The sequence below is a fragment of the Procambarus clarkii genome, chromosome 24 (genome assembly GCF_040958095.1).
Source record: "Procambarus clarkii isolate CNS0578487 chromosome 24, FALCON_Pclarkii_2.0, whole genome shotgun sequence".
In the NCBI taxonomy this organism is placed as follows: Eukaryota; Metazoa; Arthropoda; class Malacostraca; order Decapoda; family Cambaridae; genus Procambarus; species Procambarus clarkii.
The window spans coordinates 28587082-28604963 of record NC_091173.1 but is presented as its reverse complement, the minus strand read 5'-3'; the positions used below and the strand labels follow the sequence as shown (position 1 = coordinate 28604963).

Below are 17882 nucleotides of genomic sequence, written 5' to 3'. Positions count from 1 at the left end.
GGTGGGTGGCACTGACCTGGAGGGTGGCACTGACCTGGAAGGTGGCACTGACCTGGAGGGTGGCACTGACCTGGAGGGTGGCACTGACCTGGAGGGTGGCACTGACCTGGAGGGTGGCACTGACCTGGAGGTGGCACTGACCTGGAGGGTGGCACTGACCTGGAGGGTGGCACTGACCTGGAGGGTGGCACTGACCTGGAGGTGGCACTGACCTGGAGGGTGGCACTGACCTGGAGGGTGTGGACAGTGACAGTCTTGGCGGCGGGGGTCATGGGGTTGTCGTTAAGGTCGCCCACATGGACGGTGAGGGTGGCGGTGGCGGTGAGGGGCGGCCAGCCGGCGTCCGCCACCACCAGCGGCACCAGCAGGGAGCGCCGCTCCTCCCTGTCTAGCCCCGCCCGCGCCCACACCACGCCCACGCCACGCCCCTCGTCCCCTCCTGCAGGAGAACACAGTGAATAATGTACCGGCTAGCACGCCCAAGCCATTCGTATTCCTTAAAGGAAGAACATAAGGGCGGGATACTGTATCAACAACAACAATAATTCAATAGGCATATCCAGGCTGAGACAGACACACACGCCCGGATTACGCTCTCAATACGCCCACAAACTGTTTCAGACGACAAACCCATAATCACTAAAGTCCAGAGTAAGTTCTTTAGATTTGTGTATCGGGCCGAGCAGCGTTGATGGTGTGGAGAGCACCGCTATTTTCACTGCTGCTGTCGCCGGCCACTGCCGCCAGCCCCATACATATCACCTCCACCATCACCAGCATCAGCAACCAGAAAACCATTACCACCAGCAACCTAACCACTATCACCACTATCACGAGCATCACCACCTGCAGCCCTATAACCTGCACCACCACCATCTCTGCTTCCATCACAACTACTACTAGCAACCACTACCACTAGCAGCTTCAATAGTACCACAGAGAGAGTGTTACATAAATGATGCCTAGAAAAATTAGCAGAGGTTTTGCTTAATCCTGCACTCATGCTCTCGGGAGAGACTGTTCTAAGTGTGCCACGAAAGCTTGGCTGAAAGGAACAATGAATCTCTACTCGAGATTCTCTCTCTGACTACCAATGTCACCAACACTATCACGACTGGGAACACTGTCTCTGGGCAGTGACTTAGCTAATCAATATTATTATTAATATGTATATATATATATATATATATATATATATATATATATATATATATATATATATATATATATATATATATATATATATATATATATATATATATATATTAGTATATTTTAGTAGCAGTCTTTCCTGTAGACATATATTATTAAATATGACCGAAAAAGTAAGATTAATAATTCTAACACGAATTTTCTCGATCTTTCTTATGTTTCTTTTCACTGTTGATGGTAATTGAAAAATCAATTCTCCAAAATTCATTTTTATTTCTAGTCTGATGCGACACTGAACGCGTTTCGTAATAACTTATTACATTTTCAAAGATTAATTGACACACACAGCTATTACCTGCAAACACTAAACAGAGTTCTTACTTATGCTATGATTTAAACAGCTTTCATTTTTCATTTTATACCTGCATTTTGGAGAGGTGATATGTTACAACAGTTTTGGATGAGGTGATCAAAACTTTCAACACAGCATAGAACACGAAATAATGGGTATTGAAGGTAAGAATAGAAGTAATCGCAGAGGGCCTATTGGTTCATATTTCTTGATGCTTCTATATTGGAGCGGAGTCTTGAAGAGGGTAGAATATAGTTGTGCATTAATTGGCTGTTGATTGCTGGTGTTGACTTCTTGATGTTTAGTGCCTCACAGATATCAAGCCGCCTGCTATCGCTGTATCTATCGATGATTTCTGTGTTGTTTGCTAAGATTTCTCTGGTGATGGTTTGGTTGTGGGAAGAGATTATGTTCCTTAATGGAGCCCCTGTTGCTTATGCATCGTTAATCGCCTGGAAAGAGATGTTGTTGTCTTGCCTATATACTGAGTTTTTTGAAGCTTACAGTCCCCAAGAGGGCATTTGAAGGCATAGACGACGTTGGTCTCTTTTAAAGCGTTCTGCTTTGTGTCTGGAGAGTTTCTCATGAGTAGGCTGGCCGTTTTTCTGGTTTTATAGTAAATCGTCAGTTGCATCCTCTGATTTTGGTCTGTAGGGATAACGTTTCTATTAACAATATCTTTCAGGACCCTTTCCTCCGTTTTATGAGCTGTGGAAAAGAAGTTCCTGTAAAATAGTCTAATAGGGGGTATAGGTGTTGTGTTAGTTGTCTCTTCAGAGTTTGCATGGCGTTTCACTTTCCTTCTTATGATGTCTTTGACGAAACCATTGGAGAAGCCGTTGTTGACTAGGACCTGCCTTACCCTACAGCGTTCTTCGTCGACTTGCTTCCATTCTGAGCTGTGGCTGAGAGCACGGTCGACATATGCGTTAACAACACTCCTCTTGTACCTGTCTGGCAGTCGCTGTTGGCATTTAGGCACATTCCTATGTTCGTTTCCTTAGTGTAGACTGCAGTGTGGAAACCTCCACTCTTTTCCATGACTGTTACATCTAGAATGGGCAGCTTCCCATCCTTTTCCATCTCGTAAGTGAAACGCAGCACGGAACTCTGCTCAAATGCCTCCTTCAGCTCCTGCAGATGTCTGACATCAGGTACCTGTGTAAAAATGTTGTCAACATACCTGCAGTGTATGGCCGGTTTCAAGTTCATGTCGACTAAGACTTTTTGCTCGATGGTACCCATGTAGAAGTTTGCAAACAGGACACTTAGGGGAGAACCCATGGCGACCCCATCTACTGGCTTATACATGTGCCCATCCGGGCTCAAGAAGGGTGCCTCTTTAGTACAAGCTTGGAGTAGTTACCTTAGAATATTTTCTGGTATGTCAAGAGGAGTACAGGCTGGATCACGATACACTCTGTCGGCTATCATCCCGATTGTCTCGTCCAAAGGTACGTTGGTGAACAGTGATTCTACGTCCAACGAGGCTCTTATCCCTGTGGCCCGTGTGCCCCGCAGTAAGTCAACAAATTCCTTTGGAGACTTCAGGCTGAAGGCGCAAGGGACACAAGGAGTCAGCAGGCCGTTGAGTCGCTTCGCCAGTCTGTACGTGGGTGTGGGTATCTGGCTAATGATTGGCCGAAGTGGGTTTCCAGGCTTGTGTGTCTTGACATTTCCATACGCATGTCCAGGTTTATATTCCCAAATACTTTTTGGCAGGTGGAGTCCTGATTTCTTGGCGTTCACAGTTTCGATCAGTTTGTTGACCTTTGCTTTCAATTCGGCTGTAGTGTCCTTCGTTACCCTTTGGAATTTAGTTTGGTCAGAGAGTATGAGGTTCATTTTCACCAGATATTCGTCTTTTTTAACGTATATTGGCGACTTGTCACCTCTCCTGACAACTATCTCCTTGTTCTCACGAAGGCTTTTAGCTGCCGCTTTGAGCTCGGGGGACAGTATGGTGCTTCTGTAATTGCCTTGATTCTTTCCTCCTTCCGCAGTCCTTCTTACAGTCCTCTTGGGGACTGTAAGCTCCAAAAAACCCAGTATATAGGCAAGACAACAACATCTCTTTCTAGGCGTTTAACGATGCATAAGCAACAGGGCTCCATTAAGGATCATATAATCTCTTCCCAGAACCAAACCATCGCCAGAGAAATCTTAGTAAAGAACACAGAAATCATCGATAGATACAGCGATAGCAGGCGGCTTGACATTTGCGAGGCACTACACATTAAGAAGTCAACACCAGCAATCAACAGCCAATTAATGCACAACTAAATTCTACCCACCTCAAGACTCCGCTCCAATATAGAAGCATCAAGAAATATGGACCAATAGGCTTTCTACAATCACTTCCATTCAATACCCATCGTTTCGTGATCTGTCTTGTATTGATGAATTTATTACCCTATTAATACCACCTCACCCCATCCACCTCACTCAAATGTAGATATAAACAAATCGGAGATGTGTAAGTTCTATTCAGTTGTGTATGTGTAAACTAAAGTCTTTGAAAATGTAATAAGTTTTACGAAACGCACTCAAGTGTCGCGTCAGACTAGAAATAAAAATGAATTTTGTAGAATTGATTTTTGAATTACCACCAGCAGTGAAAAGAAATGTACGAAAGATTGAGAAAATTCGTGTTAGAATTATTAATCTTTCTTTTTCGGTCATATTTAATAATATATGTCTACAGGAAAGACTGCTACCAAAATATACTAATATATATATATATATATATATATATATATATATATATATATATATATATATATATATATATATATATATATATATATATATATATATATATATGTATATATATATATATATATATGTCGTACCTAGTAGCCAGAACTCACTTCTCAGCCTACTATGCAAGGCCCGATTTGCCTAATAAGCCAAGTTTTCATGAATTAATTGTTTTTCGGCTACCGAACCTACCTAACCTAACCTAACCTAACTTTTTCGGCTACATAACCCAACCTAACTTATAGAGATAGGTTAGGTTAGGTTAGGTAGGGTTGGTTAGGTTCGGTCATATATCTACGTTAATTTTAACTCCAATGAAAAAAATTGAACTCATACATAATGAAATGGGTAGCTTTATCATTTCATAAGAAAATATTTAGAGAAAATATATTAATTCAGGAAAAACTTGGCTTATTAGGCAAATCGGGCCATGCATAGTAGGCTGAGAAGTGAGTTCTGGCTACTAGGTACGACATATATATATATATATATATATATATATATATATATATATATATAAACAATAGATAAAATGGAGATTTGATCAACTGATATGTTGTCTATCGACATGTTATTTTTTTGTGACATACTGGTTGCCGCTATAGTCATGATGGCTTAGTACTTTCTCCTGATAATTACCTCTGGTTGACCCCTAACAACTCACTCTTGTCGTGGGTGACTCTGAAGGTGTCGAGGACGTGCTGGGGCGCCCTGGGTCGAGGGCTACGGTGAAGGGTGGCCCGTGGCCCTGGCGCCAGTCGTCAGGGTCCCCAAGCCTCACCCGGGCCACCACCTGGGCCCCGCCGTTCTCCACCACCTCCACCTCCCGCGGCTCCGCCAGGAACGGCGGGTTGTCGTTCACGTCCGTCACGTTCACCTGCAGGAAGAGCACCCAGCCAGGGTGAGGTCGCCTTCAGGCACATGGTTGACCATATATGACCATAATCATATATATATGACTATATATAAATATATATATATATTTACATATATATATATATATATATATATATATATATATATATATATATATATATATATATATATATATATATATATATATATATATATATATATATATATATATATATATATATATATATGATAATACATGATTGGATACTGATAAGTAGGACTCATCTTAAGTCATGGCTTGAGAGGCGAGTGAGAGGAGGTTCAAAGAGATAGTAAATTCAAACACATCCTTCTGAAGTGGTCAACCGAAATAGTAAGAAAAAACACACTTTGGCTGGGAAGCATATTAGGAAAAGAAGCCAGATAGGGACATTCAAAACAATGTAAACTTGACGAAACATCTGGATGTTACTGTGCTCATACAGACTAGTTTGTGATTAGTGCTTATACAGTGATAATATGTGTACTTACAGTGCTGATACAGTGATGAAATGTGTACTTACAGTGCTGATACATTGATAACGTTTACTCACGGTGCTGATACAGTGATAAAATGTGTAATTACAGTACTGATACAGTGACATCATGTATACTTACAGTGAGGGTGGCTGTGGCAGTCCTGGGTGGGGCACCGTCGTCCACCGCCCACACCAGCACGGAGTGGGCGGCCGCTGTCTCGCGATCCAGGCCGCCCACAACCCAGACCGCCCCCGACCCGTCTACACTGAACTGTCGTCTAGGGTCACTGTCCTCTGCTATCTTGTAGCGCACGCGGCTGTGTCCTCCCTGCGGTTAGTGGCGGGTATTAGTGTAGGACACCTGGCTGTGTCTTCCTTGCGGTTAGTGGCGGGTATTAGTGTAGCACACCTGGCTGTGTCTTCCTTGCGGTTAGTGGCGGGTATTAGTGTAGGACACCTGGCTGTGTCTTCCTTGCGGTTAGTGGCGGGTATTAGTGTAGGACACCTGGCTGTGTCTTCCTTGCGGTTAGTGGCGGGTATTAGTGTAGGACACCTGGCTGTGTCTTCCTTGCGGTTAGTGGCGGGTATTAGTGTAGGACACCTGGCTGTGTCTTCCTTGCGGTTAGTGGCGGGTATTAGTGTAGCACACCTGGCTGTGTCCTCCCTGCGGTTAGTGGCGGGTATTAGTGTAGGACACCTGGCTGTGTCTTCCTTGCGGTTAGTGGCGGGTATTAGTGTAGCACACCTGGCTGTGTCCTCCCTGCGGTTAGTGGCGGGTATTAGTGTAGCACACCTGGCTGTGTCCTCCCTGCGGTTAGTGGCGGGTATTAGTGTAGGACACCTGGCTGTGTCTTCCTTGCGGTTAGTGGCGGGTATTAGTGTAGCACACCTGGCTGTGTCCTCCCTGCGGTTAGTGGCGGGTATTAGTGTAGCACAACTGGCTGTGTCCTCCCTGCGGTTAGTGGCGGGTATTAGTGTAGTACACCTGGCTGTGTCCTCCCTGCGGTTAGTGGCGGGTGTTAGTGTAGTACACCTGGCTGTGTCCTCCCTGCGGTTAGTGGCGGGTATTAGTGTAGGACACCTGGCTGTGTCCTCCCTGCAGTTAGTGGCGGGTATTAGTGTAGGACACCTGGCTGTGTCCTCCCTGCAGTTAGTGGCGGGTATTAGTGTAGGACACCTGGCTGTGTCCTCCCTGCAGTTAGTGGCGGGTATTAGTGTAGGACACCTGGCTGTGTCCTCCCTGCAGTTAGTGGCGGGTATTAGTGTAGGACACCTGGCTGTGTCCTCCCTGCGGTTAGTGGCGGGTATTAGTGTAGCACACCTGGCTGTGTCCTCCCTGCAGTTAGTGGCAGGTGTTAGTGTAGCACACCTGGCTGTGTCCTCCCTGCAGTTAGTGGCGGGTATTAGTGTAGTACACCTGGCTGTGTCCTCCCTGCAGTTAGTGGCAGGTGTTAGTGTAGCACACCTGGCTGTGTCCTCCCTGCGGTTAGTGGCGGGTATTAGTGTAGGACACCTGGCTGTGGTTAGTGGCGGGTATTAGTGTAGCACAACTGGCTGTGTCCTCTTTGGGGTAATAAGAACTAGAGATTCTTTATGACACCTCTACAAAGAGGTAACGAACACTTGCGGTCAATCTTCAGCTACCACGAGTCAGACTCCAACAACGTCACTGCATACACTCCGGCTCGTTTTCTAACATGGTTTACTATTAGAACGATCACATGGTCTTCACTGCTTACTTTATCATTTACATTGACTTATTTCGGAATATCAAGACGACCAAACTGGGGCGCTTCTCTTCGACTTCTGCACGACTGCGACATCTATCTTTTTCTCTCAGCAGTGTACTATACCTAACTTTCCCCTCGACTAAGTGAATCTTCTTTTCGTTAGCGAATCACTGTTTTCGATTGAACCTTCAGCTTTTGCAATTGGCTTAATTAGGTCAAATATGAGGTTGATGATGCAAGTGACGTCAGAAATCTATTGAACGTCATTCTAACTGCCCAGAAAAAAATTACTTTCACATATACTGCACCAAGTTAACCTCATTTAAAAGTCCTAACTTAAATAATGCTTCTGGAGTCTCTGATGTCAGATTTAAGTTAACGCGACTTAAAACGGGTTACTGTTTTAGGATGGTAACAGTGATAACCTTGTTACAGCGGTGACAGGGTTAACCCTGATAACACCGCAGGTATCGTTGCGGTTATGACGTCTCAGGTGCCCATGTTGTCAGGGGGCGTCGCCGGTGCCCATGTGGTCAGGGGCGCCGCCAGTGTCCATGTGGTCAGGGGCGCCGCCAGTGTCCATGTGGTCAGGGGCGCCGCCAGTGTCCATGTGGTCAGGGGCGTCGCCGGTGCCCATGTGGTCAGGGGCGCCGCCAGTGTCCATGTGGTCAGGGGCGCCGCCAGTGTCCATGTGGTCAGGGGCGTCGCCGGTGCCCATGTGGTCAGGGGCGCCGCCAGTGTCCATGTGGTCAGGGGCGCCGCCAGTGTCCATGTGGTCAGGGGCGCCGCCAGTGTCCATGTGGTCAGGGGCGCCGCCAGTGTCCATGTGGTCAGGGGCGCCGCCAGTGTCCATGTGGTCAGGGGCGCCGCCAGTGTCCATGTGGTCTGGGGCGCCGCCAGTGTCCATGTGGTCAGGGGCGCCGCCAGTGTCCATGTGGTCAGGGGCGCCGCCAGTGTCCATGTGGTCAGGGGCGCCGCCAGTGTCCATGTGGTCAGGGGCGCCGCCAGTGTCCATGTGGTCAGGGGCGCCGCCAGTGTCCATGTGGTCAGGGGCGCCGCCAGTGTCCATGTGGTCTGGGGCGCCGCCAGTGCCCATGTGGTCAGGGGCGCCGCCAGTGTCCATGTGGCCAGGGGCGCCGCCAGTGCCCATGTGGTCAGGGCCGCCGCCAGTGCCCATGTGGTCAGGGGCGCCGCCAGTGTCCATGTGGTCAGGGGCGCCGCCAGTGCCCATGTGGTCAGTGGCGCCGCCAGTGCCCATGTGGTCAGGGGCGCCGCCAGTGCCCATGTGGTCAGGGGCGCCGCCAGTGTCCATGTGGTCAGGGGCGCCGCCAGTGTCCATGTGGTCAGGGGCGCCGCCAGTGTCCATGTGGTCAGGGGCGCCGCCAGTGTCCATGTGGTCAGGGGCGCCGCCAGTGTCCATGTGGTCAGGGGCGCCGCCAGTGTCCATGTGGTCAGGGGCACCGCCAGTGTCCATGTGGTCTGGGGCGCCGCCAGTGCCCATGTGGTCAGGGGCGCCGCCAGTGTCCATGTGGTCAGGGGCGCCGCCAGTGCCCATGTGGTCAGGGCCGCCGCCAGTGCCCATGTGGTCAGGGGCGCCGCCAGTGTCCATGTGGTCAGGGGCGCCGCCAGTGCCCATGTGGTCAGAGGCGCCGCCAGTGTCCATGTGGTCAGGGGCGCCGCCAGTGCCCATGTGGTTAGGGGCGCCGCCAGTGCCCATGTGGTCAGGGGCGCCGCCAGTGCCCATGTGGTCAGGGGCGCCACCAGTGCCCATGTGGTCAGGGGCGCCGCCAGTGCCCATGTGGTCAGGGCCGCCGCCAGTGCCCATGTGGTCAGGGGCGCCGCCAGTGTCCATGTGGTCAGGGGCGCCGCCAGTGCCCATGTGGTCAGGGGCGCCGCCAGTGCCCATGTGGTCAGGGGCGCCGCCAGTGCCCATGTGGTCAGGGGCGCCACCAGTGCCCATGTGGTCAGGGGCGCCGCCAGTGTCCATGTGGTCAGGGGCGCCACCAGTGCCCATGTAGTCAGGGGCGCCGCCAGTGCCCATGTGGTCAGGGGCGCCGCCAGTGCCCATGTGGTCAGGGGCGCCACCAGTGCCCATGTGGTCAGGGGCGCCGCCAGAGTCCATGTGGTCAGGGGCGCCACCAGTGCCCATGTAGTCAGGGGCGCCGCCAGTGTCCATGTGGTCAGGGACGCCACCAGTGCCCATGTAGTCAGGGGCGCCGCCAGTGTCCATGTGGTCAGGGGCGCCGCCAGTGTCCATGTGGTCAGGGGCGCCGCCAGTGTCCATGTGGTCAGGGGCGCCGCCAGTGTCCATGTGGTCAGGGGCGCCGCCAGTGTCCATGTGGTCAGGGGCGCCATCAGTGCCCATGTGGTCAGGGACACCGCAGGTGTAAATTTGCCGTTACATAACCTTCCTCCCACCCATAAATTCCATCCCATTTTTATATACATATTATATAGATTTCACGTCTGTGACGGAAAAAAAATATACTTTTTTCGAAAAACTGTTTTTTTCAAGTGTTTTTCATGGGAGGGAAATCTCTGAAACCTCTTTACCGATTGCTTTGAAATTTTGACACAATGTTGCATTCGAATAGGCGCATGTTTTTATATTCTTACTATATGCATGCCACACCTGTGTCAGGAAAAAAACATGCTTTTTTGAAAAACAGCGCCATCTGTTAGACGAAAGAACAATACACGCTGTAATCTCAAAGAGTTCTTCACCGATTGCTTAGAAATTTTTATACAACGTTCCATTCGAATACACGCGTGTTTTTATATATCGACTATATTGATGCCACACCTGTGACAGTTAAAAACATTAAAAAAAAAAGCTCCATCTGTTGCACATAATAGCAACTAACGCTATACTAAATATGTTACGATTCCATTGGAATGTTCCCAATTACCATGATAAATTGAATTTTCAAAAATTGCAATTTATTTTCATTTTGATTTAATTATTTTGTGTGACATTGCATTGAAATTGAGCTGTGTTGTTTACCATACCATTCGTTTCGTAAGAATAAGTATAGATGCCACACCTGTTCAGGAAAAAAATCGTTCATTTTTTAAGAAACAGCGCCATCTGTTGCATGTAAGAGCCACACATGCTATACTAAATGTGTTACGATTCCATTTCAGTGTTTCTGATTGCATTGACATATATAATTTTCGTAGATTTCGATTGATTTTCATTTTGATTTAAATATTTTGTGTGACATTGAGTTTTACTTGAGCTGTGTTGTTTACTATACCGTTCATTTCCTGAGTATAGTTTATTTTTGTATTTTTTTCATTTTTTATTTCGTTTTTTAAATGTTTTTCTTATATTTCATTAATGGGAGCATCAGATCATTTAATGTTCCCAATTTTCTAATGGGAATATCAGATCGTTTGGGAATGCATCAAACGAGGGAGTGGGGAATGTTGGGGGGAAAAGGGATGGGAGTTGGAGAGGATGTGGAGGACGAGGGGAAAGGGAAGGGGGGTAATAGTGGGGAGGACGAAGGAACGGGGGAGTTGGGGATGGTGGGGAGGAGGAGGGGACGGTGTAGTGGGAAGTGGTTAGGTGAACAAGCGGACCCTGGAGTGGGGAATGTTAGGGAGGACAAAGGGATGGTGGAGGGGGGGAATAGTGGGAAGGACTACGGGACAGGGGAGTGGGGAATGGTTAGAAGAGGGGACGGGTGCGTGAGGAATCGTTGGAAGGATTAGGGGACAAGACATGGGGAATGGTGGGCAGGACTGGGAGACGGGGGAAGGTTGCTGTGGCTCAGCAACGCACATGCGTTGCTCAGCCACAGCAACGCGTGGCCGGGTACAGCTAGTAAACTATATAAATAAAATGTAAATGTTCAAAATCGCTAATCTCCGAAAGCTCTTCACTGATTGCTTTGAAATTTTGATACGGCATTCCATTCGTAGCTGAGCGTGTTTCTATATACATGTTAAATAGATGTCAAGAATGTGACAGGTAAAAAAATGCTTTTTTAAAAAAAACTATGCCTCTCATGAGTGAAATCTCCGAAACCTCTATACCAATTGCTTTGAAATTTTGACTTAATGTTGCATTTGAATACACGCGTGTTTTTATATACCTACTATATAGATGCCAACGTTTTGACTGGTAAAAAGTATGTTTTTTGGGGAAAACAGCGCTCTCTGTTGCCCGTATAAGCAACACACGCTATACTAAATATGTTACGATTACATTTCAATCTTTCCGATTGCATTGATAAATTGAATTTTCATAGATTTTGATTTATTTTAATTTCTATTTAATTAATTTGTGTGACATTGTGTTGGAATTGAGCTGTGTTGTATACTATACCATCATTTTGTGAGTAGAGTTTATTTTTTATTTTCTTGAATGTTTTTATTTCGTTTTTTAACTGTTCTTGTTTTTCAATGATGGGAACATCAGATCATTTGATGTTTCCATTTGGCTGATGGGAACATCAGATCATTTCGGAATGCATCAGACGAGGGAGTGGACAATGGTGGGGAGGACGAGAAAACGAGAGTGAGGGATGGTGGGGAAGACGAGGGGACGGAGGAGGGGTGTAATGGTGGGGAGGACGAGGGGATGGGGGAGGGGGGTAATGGTGGGGAGGACGAGGGGATGGGGGGGAGAGGGGAATGGTGGGGACGAGGGGATGCCGGAGAGGAGAATGGTGGGGAGGACGAGGGGACGGAGGAGTGGGGAATGATGGGGAGGACGAGGGGACGGAGGAGTGGGGAATGGTGGGGAGGACGAGGGGACAGGGGAGGGTTGCTGAGGCTCATGCCTCTTCATATTATTATATTATATAATTATATATTAAAATAATGTGAAGTATATTATTATAATATATATAATATAATAATATATAATATTATAATATTATTATAATATTATATAATATGATGAACAACGTAAAGGAAAAATGAATGATTCAGGGTAAATGGTGAATGGTAAAAATGATAAGTATCACAGACATAATTTAAATCAATTAAAATATGAAAGATGTTAACAGATCTACTCAAACGGAAAACGGGAAAGCGATGATCAACAACGGAAACTCGTGGTTTCTGGGGATCACTCACCCCATCTCTGTCCCGGGCGACGAAGGTGGCGAGGAGGGTGCCCGGGGGCGTGTCCTCCGGCAGGGTCAGGTGGGTCTGGTCGCTGCTGAAGGTGGGGGTGTTGTCGTTGTCGTCCACCAGTCGCAGGTTCACCCAGGTACTGTCAACGTGATACTTGTCTTCCCAGCCGTCGTTCCCCTGATGTAAAACATGTGAGAAGGGAAGACAGGTGTCTTCTTTGCTGACTAGTTTTAGGCGTTCTCAGTTCCAAGGGCGGAAATATGCTGAGTTCCAGTGATATATATTCTTATGGCAAGTGTGTGATGGAGACGGATACATGAGCATATTTTTTTTTGTGTGTGTGTGTGGTGGAGGCAGGTAATGTTTACAGAGAGCCGAGACTGCCATCACTTGTCACATGCAAGATACAGACGACTTAAATCGACTGAGAAAGCAGAACGGTCATTAAACAAGCTGTTATACAATACAGTATACAGTACTGTACGTACAAGCTTATATACAGTACAGTACGTAGAAGCTGATATACAGTACAGTATATACAAGCTGATATACAGTACAGTATATACAAGCTGATATACAGTACAGTATGTACAAGCTGATATTCAGTACAGTACCGATATCTGCTTATCAGTACATATTAAATGCTATGATAAACAGCATGGTCATCAATAAACATTTTTAATAAATAATTATATAAATAAATTTTCTCCCCCGTAATTTAATAAGTCCCTCTATCATATGAAAAAATTAAATGAAAAATTAATTTTTCCGTTTGTTATCAAAATTTCTTTGATCGTTAATTCTGTCTGCGAGCTTTCAAAAACAACATTACGTATGTGCTATTTAGCGATGTAAATAACGCAGTATGCGGGCACAAGGTACGAGGATAGAGGTAATATATATAATATATATATATATATATATATATATATATATATATATATATATATATATATATATATATATATATATATATATATATACATATACATTTAAATACACAATAAAAAAAGGAAGGGGGTGGTAGGAGAAAAGCACACAGAAACTGTATTGGAGGGGACCTACATTCCCTCCAATGCGTTATGTGTGGTTTCCTCCGAGGCTATGGGTCCCCCCTTCTTCCAGCCAGAGGTGGTACTCCCCTCCTTATTTAACAATATATGTATATATATATATATATATATATATATATATATATATATATATATATATATATATATATATATGTATATATATATATATATATATATATATATATATATATATATACATATATATATATATATATATATATATATATATATATATATATGAATATATACATATATACATATATAACATATGTGTATAGTTGGTCAACAGCCTGCTTGATGAAAGGCAGCCTTCCAGCCCAGGTCCTCGTTCGAGGAAAATGAGAGAGAGATATGTGGCACATTTGAATACAAACATGTTATTTCAGCACGCTTTATCTGCGGCCTGAGTCAATAATGTGCCTCACCAACGCTGCGATAGGCACGGGGGTGGGCGGGTAGACGTACCATGTCTGTCACTTGGACTCTGAAGCGGAAGCCTCGTCTGTGGCTGGGGTTCTCGTAGTCGAGCGGCGCGACGGAGCGCAGGTCGCCGCCTGGGCTCCCCAGGCGGCGACCCTCCACCCGGAACAGCTGCCAGCCTCGCCCACTTCCTGGCACCACCTGCAGGAGGCAAGCATCGAATGTTCCGGTAATGCCATAATGATAATTATGTTTCTGAAGGTACACACACACACACACACACACACACACACACACACACACACACACACACACACACACACACACACACACACACAAACACACACACACACACACACACGCGAGTCATCGGTAGGAGACACACGCGATTAGCAAGGTCCGCGGAAATTCGTCAATTTCTCAGGACATTGAAGGATTATTGAGGCTAGATCATAGTATTTGGCCTCTCGCATTGTGTAGCTAGCAGGGTGCTACATAGCATAGTCATATCGCTAGCGATAGTGCGAAAAAAACCAAAGTGTAGCTAGTGGAATCACCGGTGCATACAGTGTGGAGGACCGAGTAGTGACCTGACCTGACCTGACCTGACGGCCAGGTGAGACGACCTGCCAAGGAACTGCTGACTGTGTTTGTTGGGTGGTGACTGTGATTCCAGAGATTTGTGTAGAAAAGAATCGACATCGTCAATCTACTAGCACTTAGAGAATCACCAAGTGGAAAGGCGACGACGGAGCACCATCGTCAACCATACATCATCATTACTCATCTAGTTGTGTGAGCGGGAAACATACTGGTATGTACCCCCTCTCTGGTCAAGTAATCAGGTGTACAGTGTGAGGTAAAATATTATCTAATTCTTGTTCAGGATATCATATATATTTATAATCTCAATGTGGCTCATTTAGGTAGAGGTAACACTTAAGGGATCTCGTGACACACGCACGAACGCAGCACGCTCGCGCACGCACGCACGCCCACGTACGTATGCACGCACGCACACGCAAAAACGCAAACAGGCACACACAAACGTCCAGTCAGGGAAGAAAGGATTAACACCTTTTCTGGAAAGAGCCAAGCCCCTACTATACCCCACCTCCTCTCTTACCCCCCATCTGACCTAACCTGACCTCACCTGGTCGCCACCACCGCCCCCCCCACCCCCCAGTCCCCCACTCCCCCACATCCTCCTTACACATACTCTCCCCCTCTCTCTCTCTCTCTCCCACTTTCTCTCCTCTCTCTCTCTTTATCTCTCTCTCTCTCTCCCTCTCTCTTTATCTCTCTCTCTCTCTCCCTCTCTCTTTCTCTCTCTCTCTCTCTCTCTCTCTCTCTCTCTCTCTCTCTCTCTCTCTCTCTCTCTCTCTCTCTCTCTCTCTCTCTCTCTCTCTCTCTCTCTCTCTCTCTCCCTCTCTCTTTATCTCTCACTCTCTCTCTCCCCCTCTCTCTTTATCTCTCTCTCTCTCCCCCTCTCTCTTTATCTCTCTCTCTCTCTCTCTCTCTCTCTCTCTCTCTCTCTCTCTCTCTCTCTCTCTCTCTCTCTCTCTCTCTCTCTCTCTCTCTCTCTCTCTCTATCTTATCTCTCTCCCTCCCTCCATCTCTCTGTCTCTCTCTTTATCTCTCTCTCTTTATATCTCTCTCTTTATCTCTCTCCCTCCCTCCCTCTCTCTATCTCTCTCTTTATCTCTCTCCCTCCCTCCCTCTCTCTATCTCTCTCTTTATCTCTCTCTCTCTCTCTCTCTCTCTCTCTCTCTCTCTCTCTCTCTCTCTCTCTCTCTCTCTCTCTCTCTCTCTCTCTCTCTCTCTCTCTCTCTCCCCCCTCCCCGCTCTGCCCTTCTGACGAACCCTATCACGGCACAACTAGGAACAGGGTCAAGCATGACAGCCAGAAGCAACAGGGGAACAGGGAAAAGTTCAGGCGACGAAATGAAGGAAATGTTCGCCCTGTTTCTGGAGGACATCAAGAGTGAGATGCAGGAAATGATGCAGGAAATGAAGAATGAAATAAGCAACCTAAAAAGAGAGCTGACAGCAGCAAAGGAGGAGATTAGAGCCCTCAAAGAGAACAGTATCGATGCTGAGACTCTGATAACCACCCAGGGAGGTGGTGGTAATAGTACTTTGGAAGAGAATGCCACATTAAAAGCAACAATTGCAGAAATGCTAAAAAAAAAAACTCTGAAGTAATGTCTGTAGTGATGGAGGTAGCCATGAAAGCAGCCATCTCACAGGAAGCGGCACGCTCCACTAGCCAGCTGCTGGAAAGGAAAAAGAGCAGTGGTAGCTGTAGGTATTAAAGAGCAGGAAGGCTCAAATAGGAAAGAGTGGAATGATAAGGACAAAGCGGCAGTGAATGAAATACTGAAGGCACTAGACATGGAAGGGCCTGAGCATAGCATTGAGACGGTTTTCAGGTTAGGCTGGTACAAAAAAGACCGAGACCGTGTGTTAAAGATAGTGTTTTCAAATGAGAACACAAAGGACATGATTCTAACAAAGAAAAGCCACCTGCAACATGTGGAAGAATTCAAAAAAGTATTCCTCCAGAGGGACATGACGAGGGAGGAGAGGGCCATGGCGGCAGAAGCAAGGAAGAAGCGCAGGGCGAGAGGGGAAAACCAGGAAACCACAGCTCCCAACACATCACCCCCAGAGGCGAGGGGGGAACCCACAACCAGCTACCCAGTAACACGAGCGGGGAGGGCAACCCCACCACCCTCCTCTGCATAGAAAACCCCCCTTTCCTTCCTGTCCTCCCGCCCCGTTCACCCCATACCCTCCCTGTCCTTCCGCCTTCACTTGACCCCCCACCCCTCATCCCCGTATCCTCTGCAACCCTGGTATCCACCTCACAAATCCTCACACCCATGGCACAGCTTCCTCCACCAGCAGAACATTCACCAATGAGGAGATTTGAGAAGGGGCAGAAGAAAGTGAGCCTCAAGGCAATGTACACTAACATAGATGGTATTACAAATAAGGCAAATGAACTTGGAGAATGGGTACTAGAGGAAAACCCAGACATAATAGCTCTCACAGAAGCAAAGCTGACGAAAACAATAACAAAGGCAGTGTTCCCACAGGACTATTATGTTATAAGGAAAGAGAGAGAAGGAAGAGGTGGGGGTGGTGGCGCTCTGCTGGTAAGAAAATGCTGGGATTTTGAGGAGTTGGTTGTGCAGGGATGTGAAGGTTTCAGTGACTACATAATAGGAACAATAACAACTGGAGGGCAAAAAATTATAGTCGTAGTCATATAAAATCCGCCACCAAATGACAGAAGACCCAGACAGGAATATGATAGAAACAATATGGCCACCATTAACATAATAGAGAGAGCAGCTTCTGTTGCTAGCAGGAATGGATCTGGACTACTAATCATGGGAGACTTCAACCATGGGAAGATAGATTGGGAGAACAGAGACCCGCATGGAGGACCAGAAACATGGAGAGCTAAGCTGCTGGACGTGGCAACAAGAAACTTTATAAGCCAGCACATCAAGGATCAAACAAGAATGAGAGGAGAGGATGAACCAGCAATGCTTGATCTGATATTTACCCTGAATGAGTGGGATATAAGGGAAGTCAAGATGGAAGCACCCTTGGGAATGAGTGATCACAGTGTATTGAACTTTGAGTACCTGGTAGAGCTAGGAATTATCTCTCCCGAAAAAGAACTAGGAAACAAAAGGCTGGCATACCGAAAGGGAAATTATGAGGAGATGAGAAGCTTCCTAAGGGAAATACCTTGGGACACAGTCTTCAGAGCTAAGTCTGTACAAGATATGATGGACTATGTCACCCAAAAGTGTCAGGAGGCAGTAAACAGGTTCATCCCGGCCAAAAGGGAAAAATCCGAGAAGTAACAGAAGAATCCATGGTATAATAGGGCATGTATGGAAGCGAAGAAACTGAA

At 46.7% G+C, this 17882-nt stretch overlaps 1 protein-coding gene across 1 annotated transcript in view; it reads right to left on the bottom strand.

The window, feature by feature from the left end:
* LOC123751693 (putative neural-cadherin 2) overlaps nt 1–17882 on the bottom strand; it is a 400838-nt gene that overhangs the window by 104955 nt on the left and 278001 nt on the right. The window contains 6 exon segments of the mRNA XM_069330285.1: nt 231–439; nt 4929–4976; nt 4979–5141; nt 5777–5965; nt 12456–12632; nt 13994–14149. Coding sequence (XP_069186386.1) covers nt 231–439; nt 4929–4976; nt 4979–5141; nt 5777–5965; nt 12456–12632; nt 13994–14149 — 942 coding nt within the window.